This window comes from Sinohyriopsis cumingii, chromosome 8 (genome assembly GCF_028554795.1).
Source record: "Sinohyriopsis cumingii isolate HCF-2022 chromosome 8, ASM2855479v2, whole genome shotgun sequence".
NCBI classification, from domain to species: domain Eukaryota; kingdom Metazoa; phylum Mollusca; class Bivalvia; order Unionida; family Unionidae; genus Sinohyriopsis; species Sinohyriopsis cumingii.
In genome coordinates, this window is record NC_142968.1 from 75,317,768 (window position 1) to 75,337,902 (window position 20,135).

At 34.8% G+C, this 20,135-nt stretch overlaps 1 protein-coding gene across 1 annotated transcript in view; it reads right to left on the bottom strand.

Moving 5' to 3' along the window:
• The window catches only part of LOC149793847 (complement factor B-like), a 77,256-nt gene that overhangs the window by 36,882 nt on the left and 20,239 nt on the right, over window positions 1-20,135 (bottom strand). The window contains exon 7 of the mRNA XM_089967827.1: window positions 1,774-2,003. Within this exon, the coding sequence (XP_089823953.1) occupies window positions 1,774-2,003 (230 nt within the window). The remainder of the gene's footprint in view (window positions 1-1,773; window positions 2,004-20,135) is intronic.

A 20,135-nucleotide genomic window follows, 5' to 3' on the forward strand; every position in this document is an offset into this window, starting at 1 on the left:
TCTAAAAACGAATGTTCCATTGCAACCTGAAAGGACAAATGAGGCGTGCCTCTTACAAATCATCTATTTCTTCTATTGTAATGATATGTTCTTATCGTCGATTCAAACTGTTTAGGAATTCATCATATATTTTCCTTTTCACAGCAAATAAGTACAACCTGTCATTCTTACGGTTTTCAAAATATTTTTGACCTTTTGTATGCAATCTTCCTTGCCTTATGTAGATAGCACTTGTTCATATAACATGCCATCAATACCCTCTCCATTCAAGTCTTCCATTTTGAGAAATATCGGAGAATGTAAAATTGTTGATCTGGATTATTTTCTCGGAAAAGTTAGAAAAATATAATTCTGCAAATAAAATTGTATATCTTGAAATTTTCATAGTTTTATATTGAAATTGTAAATTCCAAATGTATCAGTTGCAAAATATAAATGAACATACTGATCCATTACTTTGATCATATCCCATTTAGTGAAAAATGTTCAAATTCGAGTCATTATGGCAGTGTTTAACATTTCATCTGGAAATTTATTTTTTGTCTGAGCAAAATGAAAAATCACATGTTTTCCTTTCCAACAAATATGTAACATTTATGTCGTAAATGTTTCTCCACCAACAAGTATTATTCAGGGTTCATCACATTGAAAATTTCTCTTCAAGCATCCCTTCTTCGTTTTGATATTCTAAGCAGAGGGATATTATGACAAAAGATAAACAAATGGGTATCACTGTCCAATTATCCATAGCTGTTTTTTTCTTCATACCATTGCATGACAACAACATCAGTCTGTCATTGGTGATCCAACAGACTTACTACATATACCCTTCCCAAGGTAAATATCTTTCTCGCCCGGCTGTGTAATGTGGAGAGGGTTTCTTTACCCATAATTCTTATTCTGTTCATGTGCTCCCATAACTGACTGGCATTTATGTAAGAAACCGTACTTTCAGATGTCTTATTATATCTTTTAACTATACTGTCAATTTCGCTGAATACAAATTTGCATATTTATCCGTATCAAATATATAAGTTCTCCTTCTGTTTCAATAATCTTGTTATCAAGGTTGCTGGTGGTTATTTTTGTTTTATCCGATTTGTAACCTTTAACCCCCCTCCCCCCGGTTGTTCGCATCTCAAAATGTAAACAAATGCAGTATATCTCTTCATATAGATTTTCATTATCCTGTTAAACTGTTACCCCACCTCTCTCAATTAATTTTACTCGGTTATAATGCAGAGTTGTGCCAATCTGTATTCTGTCCGCAACTTTTCATTGTTATTAGTAGTAGTCGTAGTTGTTTTTGCGCTCTCCAAAGATGATAATGTGGTATAGGACATTTATATCACTAATCTTATATATTTCTCTATAAAAAGCCACAATACTAATGATAACTACAGTAATAATAATAATAATAATAATAATAATAATAATAATGGCAGTAACATTTCATGCTATTAATGATGCAGCTAATAAAGATCAAGGGAACTAGGTGATTCCTCTCAGACTCTGGACGTTCCTTTTTGTGTTAAATCTTTTTATAACTGTAAACAATTTGTATTTGATATAAATGCTCACCGGAGCTCCGTCTTGTCTGCAAATATCAACAGAAACAAATTTATTCAGCAAAATGCAATTCTAGAGACACGTTTTATGAAGTATACATGTTTACGTACGTACGTACGTACGTATGTATGCATGCATGCATGCATGTATGTACGTGTGTGTGTATGTATGTATGTATGTATGTATGTATGTATGTAATTCTACCTTTTCAAGAAGGATACTGAGAAATTGTTTCATAGTCGCAAAAGTCTCATCCGTGATGCTGCCTGACGTATCAACCAGTAAGTATAATTCCAAACTTTTGTAAATATTTATAGTTCTTGATGACGCCTGATCACTATTCTTATTCTCCCATTCTTTGCGGTTCTGCTTTGCACGATTTACAACGTTCTTCAAGGTTTCTCCAAGCAACATTCCACCTATCTTTTTCGTTTCTAGGAAAAGTGAAAAGAAAAGAACACGGCATTAAATTATATCAATAACCAAGTGAAGTAATAATAATAATAATAATAATAATAATAATAATAATAATATAAACAATAATAATAATAACAATGTCAGAATCGATCTTAAATATATTTCTTAATCCATAATACTTTAAATACATTTAAGCTTTTGTCGTGATTCAGAACTGTTCATTTGATGCATATAAAGGGACAATATAACGGAGTTAAATATGCAGCGTTTCATTCTTCATTTATAGTTCCGTCTTGTGAGAGATGAGAGGTATTGGGATTTATTTATATATTTACTGAACGCTGAAATTGCAGAGCGGAACGCATTCATTCTATACATGCAGTACCTTGCTATACTATTGCGAATTATCCAAGGACTTGTATGTACATTTAATTGCACTGGATTACGTAAACCTTTGAGGACATTTGTGACATTCAACTTTCATTGGATTTGCCTTGAAGTAAACGGTTATATTATAGAATATTTTTGTTTAGCACCGATAGGACGTAAGAACGTTATAACCTTCATTCGAACAACCTTTGGGTCGTCTCTGAATTACTGCGAAACCGATGTAACATTTAGAAAAAATTATAGGAATTCATAGCATACTATCAGTTAATTTAACTTCTTTCCCTTAGTTTGTTTTTTATATTGCAGGGAAATACATTTATATTTTGGAAAATTGGATGTTTGCTGGGTTTTATCTTTTCTCGTTGCATAGTTTTTACAAAGTCGCTCATTATGTGAAATGTCTGAAAGATTATTGGACTTTGTAATTGCATAGTATGTTTAGTGGTGAAGCTAATCTTCACTTCATTTTCGTCTGATTAAGATGGTGATACTGATGTGATCAAAAAATATATCTTCAAGGGTTATTAGATGGTGTCTGAAGCCTGTCGTCAAAGTTTTAGAAATACACAAAGACTCATCTTGAATTTGCATGAAATAAAGAACGACTGTTTACTAGAATGTGTACAGCTAAGAAGGTTGACAAAGGTTAAGGTGATCTTAAACAACTCATGTTGATTGAAGAGTTCTGTCAGTAGCGACGTTAAAACGTACCTTAATGAGAAAGGATTTGAAACCTTAGAAAGAGAGTAGGATGTTCCATTTGTAACAAAATCTTCATCTCAAAGGCTGTAATATTATAAGTAATAATAGTTCACCAGTTTCCCCAATAGTGTTAATTTATATATGGAATACTTTCAGTCCATAGCACTGCTCCCAACCCCCGCGTTGGTAGTACAATCATGTTGACGATACGCACACTAAGCAGAAGGTAGAAAATGTAACGGAATTCACAGATCACATTAATAGCATTGATTACGGTATTAAATTCACCATCGAAAAGGAACAAAATGGCGGATGATCTTTTTTGGACACTACAAACCGTCATAAACAACGACTACACTTTGAAAATTACGGATTGTCGTAAACCTAGGAACACCAATCAGTACCTTGAAAAACTTGGGGTGGTCAGAAAATTACATATCAGAGCCAAAGTCGTTGTGTCGAACCCAAAAGATTACAACAATGCTGCCCTAAAGAGGTGTCATTATCGGAAATGGGCGACTAAGAAGGTTTCCAACAGACGCATTTATAGTGTTAATAACAATACCAGTGAAAGTAGACAGCTGGCAGAATAGTTCCGAAAGGAAACATTATCCTATCATACGTAGAAAGGACTTCCGAATGCCTTAAGCACGTTTGCCAACAACACAAAATTATGTGTTTTTCAAACCGTACTGGACCCTAAGACAGATGTTAGTTCACTCTATGGATAAGACTGATAAGAGAGATATTTGTGGACCTATATATCCTATAAATGTGATGAACACGGTGAAAGGCATTTCCATCACGAACTAAATTGGGGAAACAGAAAGGACATTGAAAACGAGATATAATGAACATATTAGACCTCGTCGGATTTATCACGGCACATCCACAAGGTTTGCCCTGGCCATACTGTAACTTGGATCTCAGCTAAACTCCTAGATCGAAAACAAGCCTCGTTTGAGTGGCTGGTTAAGATTTCGATCCGCACAACACGACCTTGAACAAGGGCAGGGGACGGTTCAGCCTTCCGCATATCTATGACAATCTGACATCGCTTGCCAATCCTTCAAGCGACGTTAACAGCCAGTTAGGACTAAATCACTCTACTGACGAAGTCCTTAGCGTGAGTTCGAAAGCGTCAGGTTAGCGTTCTCTATTGTTTGTGTTTGTGACTGAAAACTTAACAAGATTGTCAAATATCATCTCAACGTGTTTCTGTTAAGAAGCCTTTTCATTCTTGTTTGAGTACCTACAAGGCTCAATCTGGTATAACTGAAGAATCACATTTCTGATAAGATAAGATGGGTCGGAAACCATTTTCACTTCCCACTTGTGCTTGTTGTAAGAAGAAGTGCACATTATTTATAACTGCTATAGGGTGAAATATAAGCAACACAATTCTAGCAGAGATTTCCGAATGCTCTTGTTTCTAAGAGGTCAAGGTCACGATCATGTATTGAAATAGATACACTAGTTGGAGCTTGTATACCCAAGTCTTCGCTTGCTATGGAGGCTTATGAGCCAGTCATGTCGAAGGGCGCAGTATCACCTGTTGGTGGTTTGGGACTTTAGGTAATGATACTCATATTACGGTACTGAGAGACACATGAGCTTCTCAGAGTATTTTGATATTAAGTACGATGCCCGTTTCTGAAAAGTCCTCTTCTAGTGAAAGTTATCTAATACCGTGAGTAGGGCGTCGATTTGTTAATGTTTCTCTCCATTGTGTTAATTTGTCATCAGGCTTAGTTTCGGAACCAGTGACTATATGAACTGTATTCCTTTGCCTATGCAGGGTGTTCATTTTCTCTAGGTAATGACATGGATGGAGATAAGGTATTCGTTAATACACGTGCAACTAACTTGCATCACACGGATAGAAGAGTTGATCCTATTGAAGTAGAAATAAATGGTTTATATCCAGCTGACGCAGTTATTAGAGCTATAGCAAAGCATGATCTTGCGAATGATCTTGTTTATCAGGACATTATTCATTTTTCTGACACCTTTTTCGGTAAAACTTTTAAAGATAAAACTTTTGTTCCTAGTTTGCATCATTCAGCATGTATTGATCATAGTGATGCTCTTTTGGCTACACATTCTCTTAATTGTAATCACAGTAATAAAAGGAAATCACAAGTGGATAGTTCCAATATCGAACAATCAGCTCCGCCCTCTTACTTACTGTCGTTCCTGCTGAGGTGGCGCTCACCAGATAATATGTACTTTTGAGAGGGTGACGTATGTAAGGTGAAGTAGTTCGCATTTAAAACATGCACAGTGGAGAGAATGTTTGCATACCTCTATGCTACATTAATGTAATGTGGATGATATTTCTTTTGGATATTGTACTTTTGGAAATTTTACATGATTTAAGCACACTGCTAACTAAAATGACTGCTCCCTTGTGTTAAAAAATCAGTCTGAATTAGTCTAAAGTACACTATACATAGCAGCTATTAAAATAGGGAAAATGAATTTTGCCAGACTAGACAATACCAGCTTCTGAAAGTGCAATGAATGAATTACCAAATATGTAAAATGTAAAAAAAGTTATCGGCTCTTTTTTATATAATTTACCTCTGAAGTTCAGGAAGTGAAAATGACCAAGTAGAGCTAGCACTTTTTTGAAAGGTGCACATTTGAAGTAAGGCCAAGCTGTATACTCTATAACCCATAGTACACCCATCAATCATACACCAAAATAAAGGGAATTAAAGGTTCTTTGCATTAGACCTAAGATATACAAGGTCTTTTTTAAATAGCCAGTATAACCAGTGAGGAAAGCCGGGGACATTATTTTTCTTTAAAATCCTAACCCTATGCAAAATGCGAAACTGTATAGCGCCACCTGAAACGCTATCGTGAAAATGACCAGTAATATCAGCAAAAATATTCTTAGGAAAATATTCGAGACAATATTTCTGAAATATTCCTACCAAAATGCAAGATTCTTAAGATAATTTTGAACTACTACACACAAGTGTATATTCATGAAATTAGGATTTTCGACCATTAAGTCAAAGGTGCAACACGCTGCTGGAGATCGATGAGAAAGAACGAACAACAAGAGAAACTTCAAAAAGATATTTTGTTGGAAGAGGACAAATTAACAAAATTTATCTCTTGCAAAATTAGACATGGTTATTAATTAACATAATTTCTAGCATGGATTAGGTATTGTTTAAGTTTAAACTAACGCTTTCTTTAAATATTATACCCATGAAAGTTATATCGTAGATGTATAATTATCATATAAAAATAAAACAAACACTTTTGATCTACAATTGATAATATATTATGTTTAGGAAAACAAATATTAAAGTTACAATAAATAAATAAACAATTTATACAAAGTTGCCTTAATGATCGAAGGGAAAGTTTTACGTTCTTTACTGTGCGTTAACGTGTTTCCTAACTCGAACTGACAAAATATTTCATAACCAGTAAATTTAAATTATATCAGATCAATGTAAAACGACAATTTATCATAATCTCTTAAAAAAGAAGGAAATAATAATGGCACATCAAAATAAGCCACTACAGGCACATTGACATCAATCTGCATTTAACTTTGTTTGCTAATTAGTGAGAGTCACTTTATATGCATTCACTGACGTCATAACATCAGTTACAATTGAAGTCAGTATGGCATAAATTTAATTAAATAGTAGGACATTCCTTGCTGTCATTTATAGTCTCAGCCCCAACAAGGACAATATTTTATTACATTTTCAGCTCTTTATAAAGTTAAAATATGTTTACTTCCCTAATAAATCTTATATTCGACTTAAGTAAATTTTAAAGTTTGAATTACTTGATATTAAAAATAAATTTCCAATTATAGATATTGAATGGAGAAGGCCCAATCCAGAATTTAAAGTATTACACCCGTTACAAGTAAATGCTTAATTTTAAAAATTGTAATAAAACCATCACTTTGGGAAGCATGATGCAAAATTCGAATAATCCAAATTTAATTTTAAAAGAAATAACCAAGTTAATATAAATGCAAAAACAAACTATACATATACATATAGTTTTTTTGTTGCGTGTCATATTTTAACTCAAGTATACAATTAGCATTAAAATGGTATCAACATTTTCGCAAACACAACAAACAAAATCATTATTTAAAACGTGTAATGCATTTATATACGAAATATGTGTATAAATAATCTATCACTTATAAGGCCGACAATTGTTGATGTTTGTGCTTAGTTTGGGAATTCGAATGGAAAAAACGTCCCTCTTAAAACCGTTGAGAACAAAGACTATCTCGATCGCATGTGCTCCAAGCACGACGAGGAACCGTTTTTTCTGATAAAGTTTCAGTTATTTTATGCGTAATCTTTCAAATTCCTCCGGAATGTAATAAGAAAGAAATCATGCGAGGTCGTATGTTTTTTAGTAGTTTTGGTGGATAGCAGCGTACACCTATGCAACGAATTCGATGCTAGTTTTTTATTCGTCAGTGTGCCCTCTTTGATTCACAGGTCGGAACTGTGGAGACAACCTGAGGTACCCGCTGGTGATGGGTAGTCAATAAGCTATGAGAGTGTTTTTCCTGGGTCATATCAACAGAAAATGCGTAGCCTAGCTCAATACAAACCTTTGTCTGCTCATTTAGGAGTCAATAAGACCTATCACAAGATCTTAAATCAATTTTTGGCCCAAAATTAAAAGTGATGTTTCCAAATTTTGCAGATCCTCTCGTACACGTCAAATGGTAGGAAACTCATTCAGGAGATAATCAAATCTCATCAGTAACCTATTCCTGAGTATGACGAATAATTTGGTAGAATAATGACAGACTGATTCGGCCCTTTACCTAAAGCCAAGTTAGGCAAGTTATGTTTGTTGACGATTATGTGTGCGTCCACAGGATCTCCAGAAACTAATCCTTTATGGAATATTAAGCGTAAGACTATTGGTAAAGTTTTGTTTACACATTTTGGCCGATCCAAGTCTAGTCAGTCTGATCAAGGATCTAATTTCATGTCTAGTATATTAAAGTACGTCTTGCATGAATTAGGTATCCAGCGTTTTAGATTCTCTGGCTATCAACCTTAGAGTAAAGGTGCTTTGGAAAGGTTTCATCCGACTTTAAAGAGCAAGAATAGACCTTATTCTTTTGAGACAGTAGAAGATTGGGACGAGGATGTGCAAATGTTGTTGTTCGATGTTAGGGAGTCGGTGTAAAAGTCTCTAAGTTTTAGTCCTTTTGAACTTGTTGTTGTTGTTGTAGGGTTTAACGCCATTTATCAGCACACGATAGGCTATACATGGCGGTCAGTATTAATGGTGGAGGAAGAACCCAGGAAAACCACGGAAAGAACCACCGACCCTCGAGAAGCTACTGGCAAGCTTTCTCACATACCCACATTGACCGAATCCGAGACTCGAACCTAGCCAGACAGAGTTGAGATGGCAGTGATCCGTAACGGAGAGCGCTTTAGACCACTCGGCCACTCGGGGCCCCTTTTTTGAACTTGTGTTTAGACATACTGTCCGTGGACCATTGCAAGTATTGAAAGAGAGATTTATTTCAGCCGACAAAGCGGATACTAATCTATTTGGCTAGATCTCTAAATTTAAATACAGAGGCTTGCGTGGCGGCAAAAGCTAATCTTTAATCTTTTCAGACAAAATGAAAATAAGGTAAAACAAACAAACAAAATATATCAGCGTTCAGTCATGTGATAGTTATGGCTTTGGTACGCATTCCCCGATTCATCTTTAGGCTAAGTAGTTTGGTTCGTATACCATTAAAAAGAAGGCGAGAGACCGAACTTAAATTATCAATGCTGCTGGGAGGTGAAAGCAAACTCCTCTTTCAAAAAAATATTGTAAGAAATGAGTTCAGTATTTGCTGGAGAATGACTTCATCGAACCAAGTAAAAGTGACTGTAGTTCACCATGTATTCTAGTGCCGAAACCAGATAGGACTTTCCATATGTGTACCGATTACAGAATTAATTACGAGCACAAGCATTTCCAGGGGAATATAATCTCTTGGAATTCAAAACATTTGAAGAAAGATAAAATAATTAGCCCCAAAACTGGTCACAACAAAAAACACTTTAGCTTCTCATGAATGACAATTATTTCTCAAAACATCACGAATAAATCTAGATTCAATGCAAAACAGATGCCCGTATGTCGATCAATCCAATGAAAAAATCTAATTGATACATGTTATTTGTTACGTACTCCATGTATGACCTCAAATCCACTTCATGAATCTTACTCTGAGAATGAATAAAAACAAATTAAAAAAGTTGTTTACTATAACTGTTACTGGTTCTGAATCAAGATCAGGAACTAGGTCGGCATTATACAAAGTTTATACCGTTGGTTGTTTAAGTCAAAAGCAGTCCGAAATGAACAATTTCAAGTCCAGTAAATAAAGTTACATTACTATAGCATTAATACAATTAAAAAGGTAAAACTAACAACAGCAAAAACAATTAAATTAAATCAAATATAAATTGAATCAAATATACATAACAACTACCACCAGCCTTTAACTATCGCCGTGCTAATCAAGTTCCCTATATATAATTCATTCATTATTACTGCATATTTGCTGAAATCCAGAACACGAGTCATATATTCCGACGCACCAATACTAGCTTTCTCATGTTAGCCACCACCATGGACATAGCATGCAAAACTTAGCATACAGTATGGATATATTCTATAAATAGCACCGCTCCGGTGGACTAGTGGTTAGAACGGCTTCTAGAGGTCGTGGGTTCGATCCCCGGCCGAGTCATACCAAAGACTTACAAAAATGGTATTCAAAACTTAGCATACAGTATGGATATATTCTATAAATAGCACCGCTCCGGTGGACTAGTGGTTAGAACGGCTTCTAGAGGCCGTGGGTTCGATCCCCGGCCGAGTCATACCAAAGACTTACAAAAATGGTATTCACAGCTGCCGCGCTAGACGCTCAGCATTAAGAGGTTAGTGTTAGGACTGGTCAGCCTGGTGTCAGCATAATGTGAATGGGTGGGACATCGTGCTACATGTATGCGGCATGATGCCCCAGTGCTAGACATCACCATAAACTGCCACACTGCAGACATCGTAGCGATCTGACTATAAATTTTTTAAACTACGTTAAAAATCCAAATCACACACACATTCTATAAATCGCTGCATTTGATTGTAATAACTGGAACATTTATTGCAAGTAATAAGTATGCTACAGGCCTAATCGCACCAGTCTGATTGGTCATTCAACGCTAACAACCGGAGGTTAATCCCAAAAATGTTTTCTGTTTACGATTCTATGATGCTTTCTGTTGAATGCATGGAACATTCCTCCAAGCCAATCAAATCTCCATGAAAATGCAGGGGAAAATATCAGCCATTTTCTTACGGATTACCGTAGGATGCAAAAAGGTCTGGTTAGCCCAGTTAGTGTAGTAATACCTTGAAGCAATGATTAGTCCAATTGGTGTAATAATAACTTGGGACAATTAGCCCAGTTAGTTTAGTAATACCTTGAATAGACGATTAGACAATTAACGTAGTAATATCTTAAGGAAATGATTAATGTTGTGCCATTGTTAATATAATTTTCATTTTCTGTATCTGTAGCAAAACTATAGCAGTGTCCCAGGAGTGCAATCAAGCATTGTTTACAGCGAATGAAGATTTATTTCTTCTTTAAAAAAAGCCACTGCCATTCAACCATATGACATCGATATATTTGTATAGATGGGTTAGCAAACAATAAATCGTATTATTATACTGATTGCACCTTATATTAAGGAAATAGTATTGTATCAGCATAGGATTCTTCAAATATGGTCGAATTTCTGTTATACTTCCAAATTGTCTTACATGTGAAAACTTGTAAACTTTTGGTACCATAGCACAAATATAGATCATGATGTGTTTCCTTCGTTGTTCTACACGTTTGATGAAATCTGGTGCATTAGTTATAAATTCAGTTTTACTGAAATTAACTTCCTTATGTAGGGCAATAACCTGGATGATACTGCTAACGAAAGGCACTAACCGGGATATCCCTGCTTATACAAGGCAATAACATGGATAATTTAATTAATGTGAAGCAAAAAATGGATGATCCTGCAAATGAAGGCAACATCTTAGATGTCCTTAATCATTTAATACATTCATGAACTAACCTATATGATCATTTTAATCAAAGGAACTAACCTACATGAACAAACTTATCTAAGAAACTAACCTGGATGATCATGATTATTTAAGAAAATAACCTAGATGCTCATTCTTATCTTTTACAATAACCTAGATGATCATGATTATCTAAGGAACTGACCCAGATGATCACGATTATCTAAGGAACTGACCTGGATGATCATTCTAATTTAAGAAAATAACCTAGATGATCGTGATTATCTAAGGAACTGACCTAGATGATCATGATTATCTAAGGAACTGAACTAGATGATCATTCTTATCTAAGTAACTGACCTGGATGATCATGATTATGTAAGAAAATAGCCTAGATGATCATTCTTATCATTGGAACTGAACTGGATGATCATGATATCTTAGAACTGACCTGGAGAATCATTCTTATCTAAGAAAATAACCTAGATGATCATTCTTATCTAGGGATCTGACCTGGATGATCGTTATTATCTAGGAAAATAACCTAGCTGATCAAGATTATCTAAGGAACTGACCTGGATGATCATGATTATCTAAGGAACTGAACTGGATAATCATGATTATCCAAGAAAATAACCTAGATGATCATGATTATCTAAGGAACTGACCTAGATGATCATGCTTATCTAAGGCACGAACCTGGATGATCCTGTTTATCTAAGGAACTAAATTGGATACCCTTGTCTATCTAAGGAACTAAACTAGATGATCATGTTTATCAAAGGAATTAACACAGATGAAACATTGTTTATCTAAGGAATTGACCTAGATGGTCTTGCATATTTAATGAACTAAACGAATATGATCATGTTTATCTAAGGAATTAACCTAGATGGTCTTGTTTCTTTAAGGAACTAACCTGGATCGACATGCTAATATAATGAAAAAACCTGGATGGACTTCCTTACCTAAAGAACTAACCTGGATGATACTCTTTATCTAAGGGACAAGCATAGATCATCACGTACATATAAGGAACTAACCTGGATGGTCTTGACGGAACTAACCTAGAAGATCTTCCTTCTCCAAGGAATTAATCTGGATGGTCTTGCTTATCTAAGGAACAAACCTAGATGATCATGATTATCTAAAGAACTAAGGTAGATTAAAATGCTTATCTAAGGGATTTACCTGGTTGTACTTGCCTATCTAAAGAACTAACCTGCATGATCTCGTTTATCTAAGGAACTAACCTGAATGGACATGTTTATCTAAGGAACTAATATAGATGAGCTTGCGTATCAACGGAACAAATCTGGATGAACTTCTTTAACTAAGGAACTAACCGAGATAAACTTCCATATACAAGGTACTAACCAATATGAACTTGTTTATATAAGGTACTAACCTAGCTGATCATGCTCATCAAATGAACTTACTTGGTTGAACTTCTTTATCTAAGGAACTAACCTGGATGGTCTTGCTTATCTAATGAATTAACCTAGATTATCTTGCTTACCTAAGGAATTAACATGCATGGTCTTCCTTATCTAAGGAACTAGCTTGGAATCTCGTGCTTATCTAAAAATACTAACCAAGATAATCATGCCTATCTAAGGAATTAACAAATATGATCATGTTTCTCTAAGGAACTAACCTGGATCTTCTAGATTATATAAGGACCTAACCAGGATGACCTTGTTTATCTAAGGAACTAAACTAGCTGATCGTGCTTATGAAATAAACTAACCTGGATGAACTTCTTTATTTAAGGAACTAACCTGGATGGTCTTGCATATCAAGAAACTAACCAATCCTACATTAGGAATTAACCAAGATGATCTTGTTTATCTTTTGAACTAAGCTGGCCGAGCATGCTTATCTAATGAATTCATCTGGATGATCTGCGTTATCTAAGGAACTAACCTAGATTAGAATGCTTATTGAAGGAACTAATCTAGATGAACATGTTCATCTAAGGAACTAACCTAGATGACCCTGCTTAACTAAGTAAGTAACCTAGATGACCATGCTTATCAAAAGAACTGATGTGGAAGATATTTCTTATCTAAGGAACTAACCTGAATGGACTTGCTTATCTAAGGAACAAACATGGATGATATTGCTTATGTCAAGAGATAACCTAGATAATTATGCTTATCTAAGGAACTAACCTGGATGGTCTTGCCTATTTAAGGGACTAAACTAGATGAACTTCCTTGAATGAGTAACTGACATTGACGAGTATGCTTATCTAAGGATTAAACCTGGATGATCTTGTTCATCAAATGAACTAACCTGCATGATATTGCTTATCTAAGTAAATAACCTAGATGATCGTGTTTATCTGTGTAACTAACCTAGATGATCTAGCTTATCGAAGGATCTGACCTACATGGTCATGCGTATCTAAGGACCTGACCTGGATAATAATAACCTTGACTATCTAAGGACCTGACCTGGATAATAACTAACATTGACGATTATGCTTATCTAAGGATTAAACCTGGATGATCTTGTTCATCAAATGAACTAACCTGCATGATATTGCTTATCTAAGTAAATAACCTAGATGATCGTGTTTATCTATGTAACTAACCTAGATGATCTAGCTTATCGAAGGATCTCACCTACATGGTCATGCGTATCTAAGGACCTGACCTGGATAATAATGAGTATCTAAGGAAACAACCTAGATGACCTTGTTTATCTAAGGATCTAACCTAGATGACATTGTTTATCTAAGAATCTAACCTAGATGGCTTTGTTTATATAAGGAACAATCCTGGATCATCTTGTTTATATAATGTCCTAACCTAGATGATATTGCTTATCTTATGAAATAACCCTGATGATCATGATTATCTAACGAACTGACCCAGATGATCTTGTTCATCTCAGGAACTAAACTGGATGATCTTGCTTACTTAGGAACTAACCTAGATTAACATGCATATCTAAGGATTTAACTTTTTCTGATCATGCTTATTTAAGGAACTAACCTGGATGGTCCTGCTTATCTAAGGATCTAACCAAGATTAAAATTATTATCTAAGGATTAACCTGCATTGTCTTGCTTACCTAAGAAACTAACCTCGATGAACTAGTTTATCTAAGGAAAATGTTTAGATGATATGCTTATTAATAAGAACTAACCTGGATGAACTTGCTTATCTAAGGAACGAACCTAGATGATCATGATATCAAATGAACTAACCTAATTGATCATGCCTATCAAAGGAAATTACCTGGATAAACATTTTTATCTAAGGAACCTGCCTGAATGAAAAAGATTATCTAAGAAACTAACCTGAGTTGCCTTGTTTAACTAAGGAACCAACTGGCATAATCATGCTTATCTAAGGAACTAACCTCGATAGTCTTGTTTATCTAAGGAACTAACTTGCATGATATTGCTTATGTAAGGAACTAATTTATGTAATCATGCTTGTCTAAGGAACTGGTCTGGATGGTCTTGCCTACCTAAGGAATTAAACTAGATAATCTCGCTTTTGTGAGCAAGTAACCTACATGATCATGTTTATCTAAGTAACTAACATCGATAGTTATGCTTATCTAAGGAACAGGCCTGGATTATCGTGCTTATCTAAGGAATTAACCTGGATGACCTTGTTTACCCAAGGAACTGACCTGGATGAACTTGCTTTTCTAAGGAAATAACCTAGATGATCTTCCTTATCTAAGGAATAGTGTTCATCTAAGGAACTAACCTGGATGATCTTGTTCGTCTAAGAAACCAACCTGGATCATCTCGCTTATCTAAGGAACTAACCTAGATGATCGTGTTCATGTAATGATCTGACCTGGGTTATCATGCTTATCTAAGGAACTAACCTGGATCAACTTTGTTTATCCAGGGAACTAACCTAAATTAAATTGTTCATCTAAAGAACTAACCTAACTGAACATACTTATTCAAGGAGCTTACCTCGATGAACGTTCTTATCTAAGGAACTAAATTAGATGATATTGCTTCCCTAAGGAACTAACCTATATGATCATGTTGATCTAAAGAACTAACTTTGGTGATCTCGCTTATCTAAGGAACTATCCTAGATTATCATTTTTATCTAAGGATCTGATCCGGATCATCTTGTGTATCCATGGAACTAACATAAAAGGTCGTGTTCATCTAAGGAACTAACCTAGTTGATCATGATTATCTAAGGAACTTACCTCGATGAACTTTCTTAGTAAGGAGCTAACCTATATGATCTCGCTTAATAAGGAACTAACCTAGATCATAATGTATGCTTACCAATTCGTGACTTTCAAGTAGCACTACATGATTTCAATTCTTAATGCTTACGAAAGAAAAACATAAATTTTTATCCTTAAGCTTGTCTAAACATACTGCAATCGTCACGAACAGGACATATCTAGCAGCACGGAATGGACCACTAAACACCATTTCATGATCAATATCTAAGTTTGATATTTTGCTTCTGTAAACAGGCAATTAATATCTTTTCCTTAATTTTCATCATTTTTTCTATAATGTTTGGCTTGGTTTACTCTGGATTACTCTATTACCCAGGGATAACAATGTAAATGGTCAAGGAAAACGTTAACCTTTCATGACTGATAACATATTTAACCTGCAATTTCATTAATGCCGAAAGGGGCCCCTTTGCCTCGCAAAGGTAGTGATAAAAGAGGTCTCTGAAGACAAAGTGCTTCCAATATTAACTTCCCTTTTTAATGCCAATCGCTGAATTCATGTGAAATAAACCATTGCCCCACGTGCTTATCTAAAGGGAGAAAGGCATATATAACCTCCATTGACAGACATTGGGTAGTTATTGCAGAAATGCAAACACGTGTGCACATTTTATATCGATTCTGAACATATGTAATGATCTCGGCTTATATCCCTTTGTAAATGAGTATATGTCTATCCTGTAAATGGCCCGGGGTATGTTCAGTCACATACTTGTGCTTAACTACAAGCATAAAGTATCATCAGTATATAAGAAATATTCCAAAAGATGTTCTTAGTATTAATATAACAACATTAAATAGATATATAATAGTATAGATGGCAGCGTATAATGAAATATTAATGGGATGTAAGGTACAGCGAGAACAAAATAATATTTAGTAGTAGTAGTATTAGTTATTATTTATCATCTGATAATTGTATATTCCAATCTGATGTAATTTAAGTAGCATTCACCGTATATTTACTACTGCCTGTATAATGGTAAAATTTCCAAGTTTTCTCTCCTCGGCAGATGTCGGTGATGCTTGTAATTTAATAAATTTAACGAATTCGAGCCTTTGAAAAATGGATGTTTATATATTTGTCTTTCTTAGCGACATGCAACATAGGAATTTTTATGCAAAGAGATACTCATCTTCTAACTCACTGCAAAATACAAGCCCTTAGATCGAACGGCTAGATTGTGATGATTCCACCTCTTGATTCAGTCTTTATAATATGGGCATGCACATTTTGTTTTGAAAGGATTTAACTAAATTTTGTCACTGTTCATATATTCCTTATAGTCACAATACATATATATATATATATATATATATATATATATATATATATATATATATATATATATATATATATATATATATATATATATATGTGTGTGTATGTGTGTGTGTGTGTGTGTGTGTGTGTGTGTGTTTGAAGGCTAACACAAAACATACAGAAGACAAACAATAAACACAAAAGTTTTTAAATTACAAAACTTTATATATAACTATTTCCACTTGGAAAAATCTTGGAAATATTTTAGGAGGTTACTAATTGGCTTCAACTTGACTGATGATATTGTATATCTCTTTATATCGACCTTCAAATGGACGAACCATAACCATCTTTTTTATAATGTACATTTGTATAACCGCAAATTTAATCCAGGATATTTCACGAATTCTGATAGTAATTATAGGTGAGTGCGCGACTAATAAGAAAGTTTTAAAATATTTAAATGTGATTGTGCTGGCTGTGAAAAAAATGATGATTTTACTTGCGCGTTAATGTCTTTTTCAAGTCTTCTTGATTTAAACCGTTAGGTTTTAATATCGGAAAAAAAAAACTGAAATGCTACACAAAAGTATCAATCTTCACAGATCTGATTGGATGACCAAGAAGCTGGAAAGAAATTCAGTTGCAGAATATTACTCTTCCATTAGCCATACATTCGGTGATGTAACACTAACTGCAATTGCTGACAAACCCAACTGGTGTTGTGACAGCAGGAAATAAAAGGAATCTTACTGGTAGGTCACTTTAGAATATAATACTTTGGTGGGCACGTTTAGAAACTTGTATAAATATTTATCCATTGCAATAATGCTTACTACGCTTCTACAGCTATTGTTACTTTAGCTATATTGAAAGATCCCCGTCAGTTGTGATAGCATTTAAAAGACGCCATTCTGCGTTGGGTCGCCTTTTGTATTTTTAACAGGGATCGAATGTTAAAGTAAACGAATATCCGGGGTTTTAATTAACTCAGAAAACATCACTAATTCACCTGGCTATAAAGTCATAAACTATTGTAGCATACTTATGGCATCACTAATTCAACTAGCTATAAAGTTGTAAAACATTGTAGCATACCTATGGCATCACTAGATCACCTGGCTATAAAGTTGTAAAACATTGTAGCATACCTATGGCGTCACTAGATCACCTGGCTATAAAGTCATAACACATTGCAGCATACCTATGGCATCACTAGATCACCTGGCTATAAAGTCATAAAACATTGTAGGATACCTATGGCGTCACTAGATCACCTGGCTATAAAGTCATAAAACATTGTAGGTTTCCTATGGCGTCACTAGATCACCTGGCTATAAAGTCATAACACATTGCAGCATACCTATGGCGTCACAAGATCACATTGCAGCATACCTATGGCGTCACTAGATCACCTGGCTATAAAGTCATAACAACTGCAGGATACCTATGGCGTCACTAGATCACCTGGCTATAAAGTCAAAACACATTGTAGCATAACTATGGCATCACTAGATCATCTGGCTATAAAGTCATAAAACATTGTAGCATACCAATGGAATCACATTTAACATCTTGTTTACCAATTTGTCTTCAATGTTATCCAGAAACATGGAAAATAAAAAGACGACAAACGCTTCTCTTGACGAATGCCAGTTACACATTCAAAACTGTTAAGAAAATCAAGGGCTGAAACGCATTTGCTCTCTTTTATTCGCTCATTTTGTTTGTTTGCGTGTTTATATTTCTGCTAATTGTTTGCGTAATTCCTTTCTGGCTTCTTTATTTCTCCATTTCATATAATCGTTCTTGTGATCCTCTACTTTCTTTTTAAAATATTTTCCAAATTTTGTTCCATATAACCTTTGTGTAAATTTCTTTGGCCTTGTGTTTAGAATGAAAAATTGTATCATCCTGCATTTAAAAAGTTCATAATTAATGATTTCCTATCTTTGAAAATGAGCCACTCAATATCCATGCTCACTCTTATTTTATGTACGTATTTGTCTACATTTGCGCTACTTCAGCTCGTTTACTGGATTATTAGTTTTATAACCTGTTACAATTTCCGTATATTTCCAAAAATACGCTATAAATACAAGATAATAAGTAACAATCTACAAATATTTTCTATGAATCGAAAGACTTCTATATTTTTGGTTTAAGCCCCTGAAATAAAATCGATCCTTTGGCTGAAGGAATTGGACGGGAACTATCAAAAGTCCTACTACAGTATCAATTTCAATGGGTCTCAAACAGTCCGTGGAGGAACCTGCTGATATTGCTGTGTGTTGATTGAGCATCTAGTAATCCATATATTTTATTACTAATTGTGCAGGGAACTATTCGCATCACATAACCGCACCTAAATATTAGTATATGTACCATAAAATGTGCTTGTTCTAATTATTATCCCCATATGAATAAATATCAATAATCATTTTATTTTGAAAGGTTTATGGAAATGGTTTTCATAATAGGTTTCATTTTAATATAATATGTAACGTCAGAGCTAAATGAAGGTTGTCCTACCTAAACTCCAACGAGTTTTCATTAAGCCCATAATTGAATAATGCCAAACACATTCAATAACACAAGTGTTTTACGGTTTTCCAAAGGTAGCGGCAAAAGTTGACAGTTGGACTTACAAATGCTGTTATGTTAGTTAAACATTAAGCACACATGGCGCCGGGCCGGGGGCGGGGGTGGGTGGGTGGCAAATTGGCAGCAGATGCCAGGATATGGTATTGCTTGATTTGCATGCACCACCTGCCATTACCTATTTTATGGCACAGATTGATTCCCAATACATAATCATAATCGTAAACAGTTGTTGAAAAACTGCCGAAGAGCTATAGAACCAGTTTGGGGAATCCTATGAAAATCATTGATAATAAAAATATTCCGATAGACTATTCATATAATGCTTAACTTTGCTTCCCCTAAGGTCAACAACAGACTCGTAACTTACATTCGGACTACGAATTTTCATTTCCGGTTCAGTACCCACACATGTAGTCACAGTCTATTTCAGAACATTTGGTTTCCTCTCTCATTTTGGTGGTAATACAAGGGTTAGATTTAGCCATTTTTGATAAAGAATTAAACGTCACAGTTTATTGTTTAGAATATGAGCATTATGTTGCGGTTGTCTGTGTGAAGTTTAGCGACAAGTTCACAGTGAGTAATGATGCATTGATGCTGAACCAATAGTGAAATATGTGACTCATTCCGTTAGTCTGTTTACAGACCAAAAGAAATGAAGGATAATTTATGACACGAACTTCGCCGTGAATTCATCTTTGAAGGCAATTTAGATTAATATATGATTTATGTGGATTTGGACAAAGTGTGTGTGTGCGTGTGTGCGTGCTTGCGTACGAGCGTGTGTGTGTGTGATTTAGATTTTTAACGTAGCTTTAACAGTTTTCCA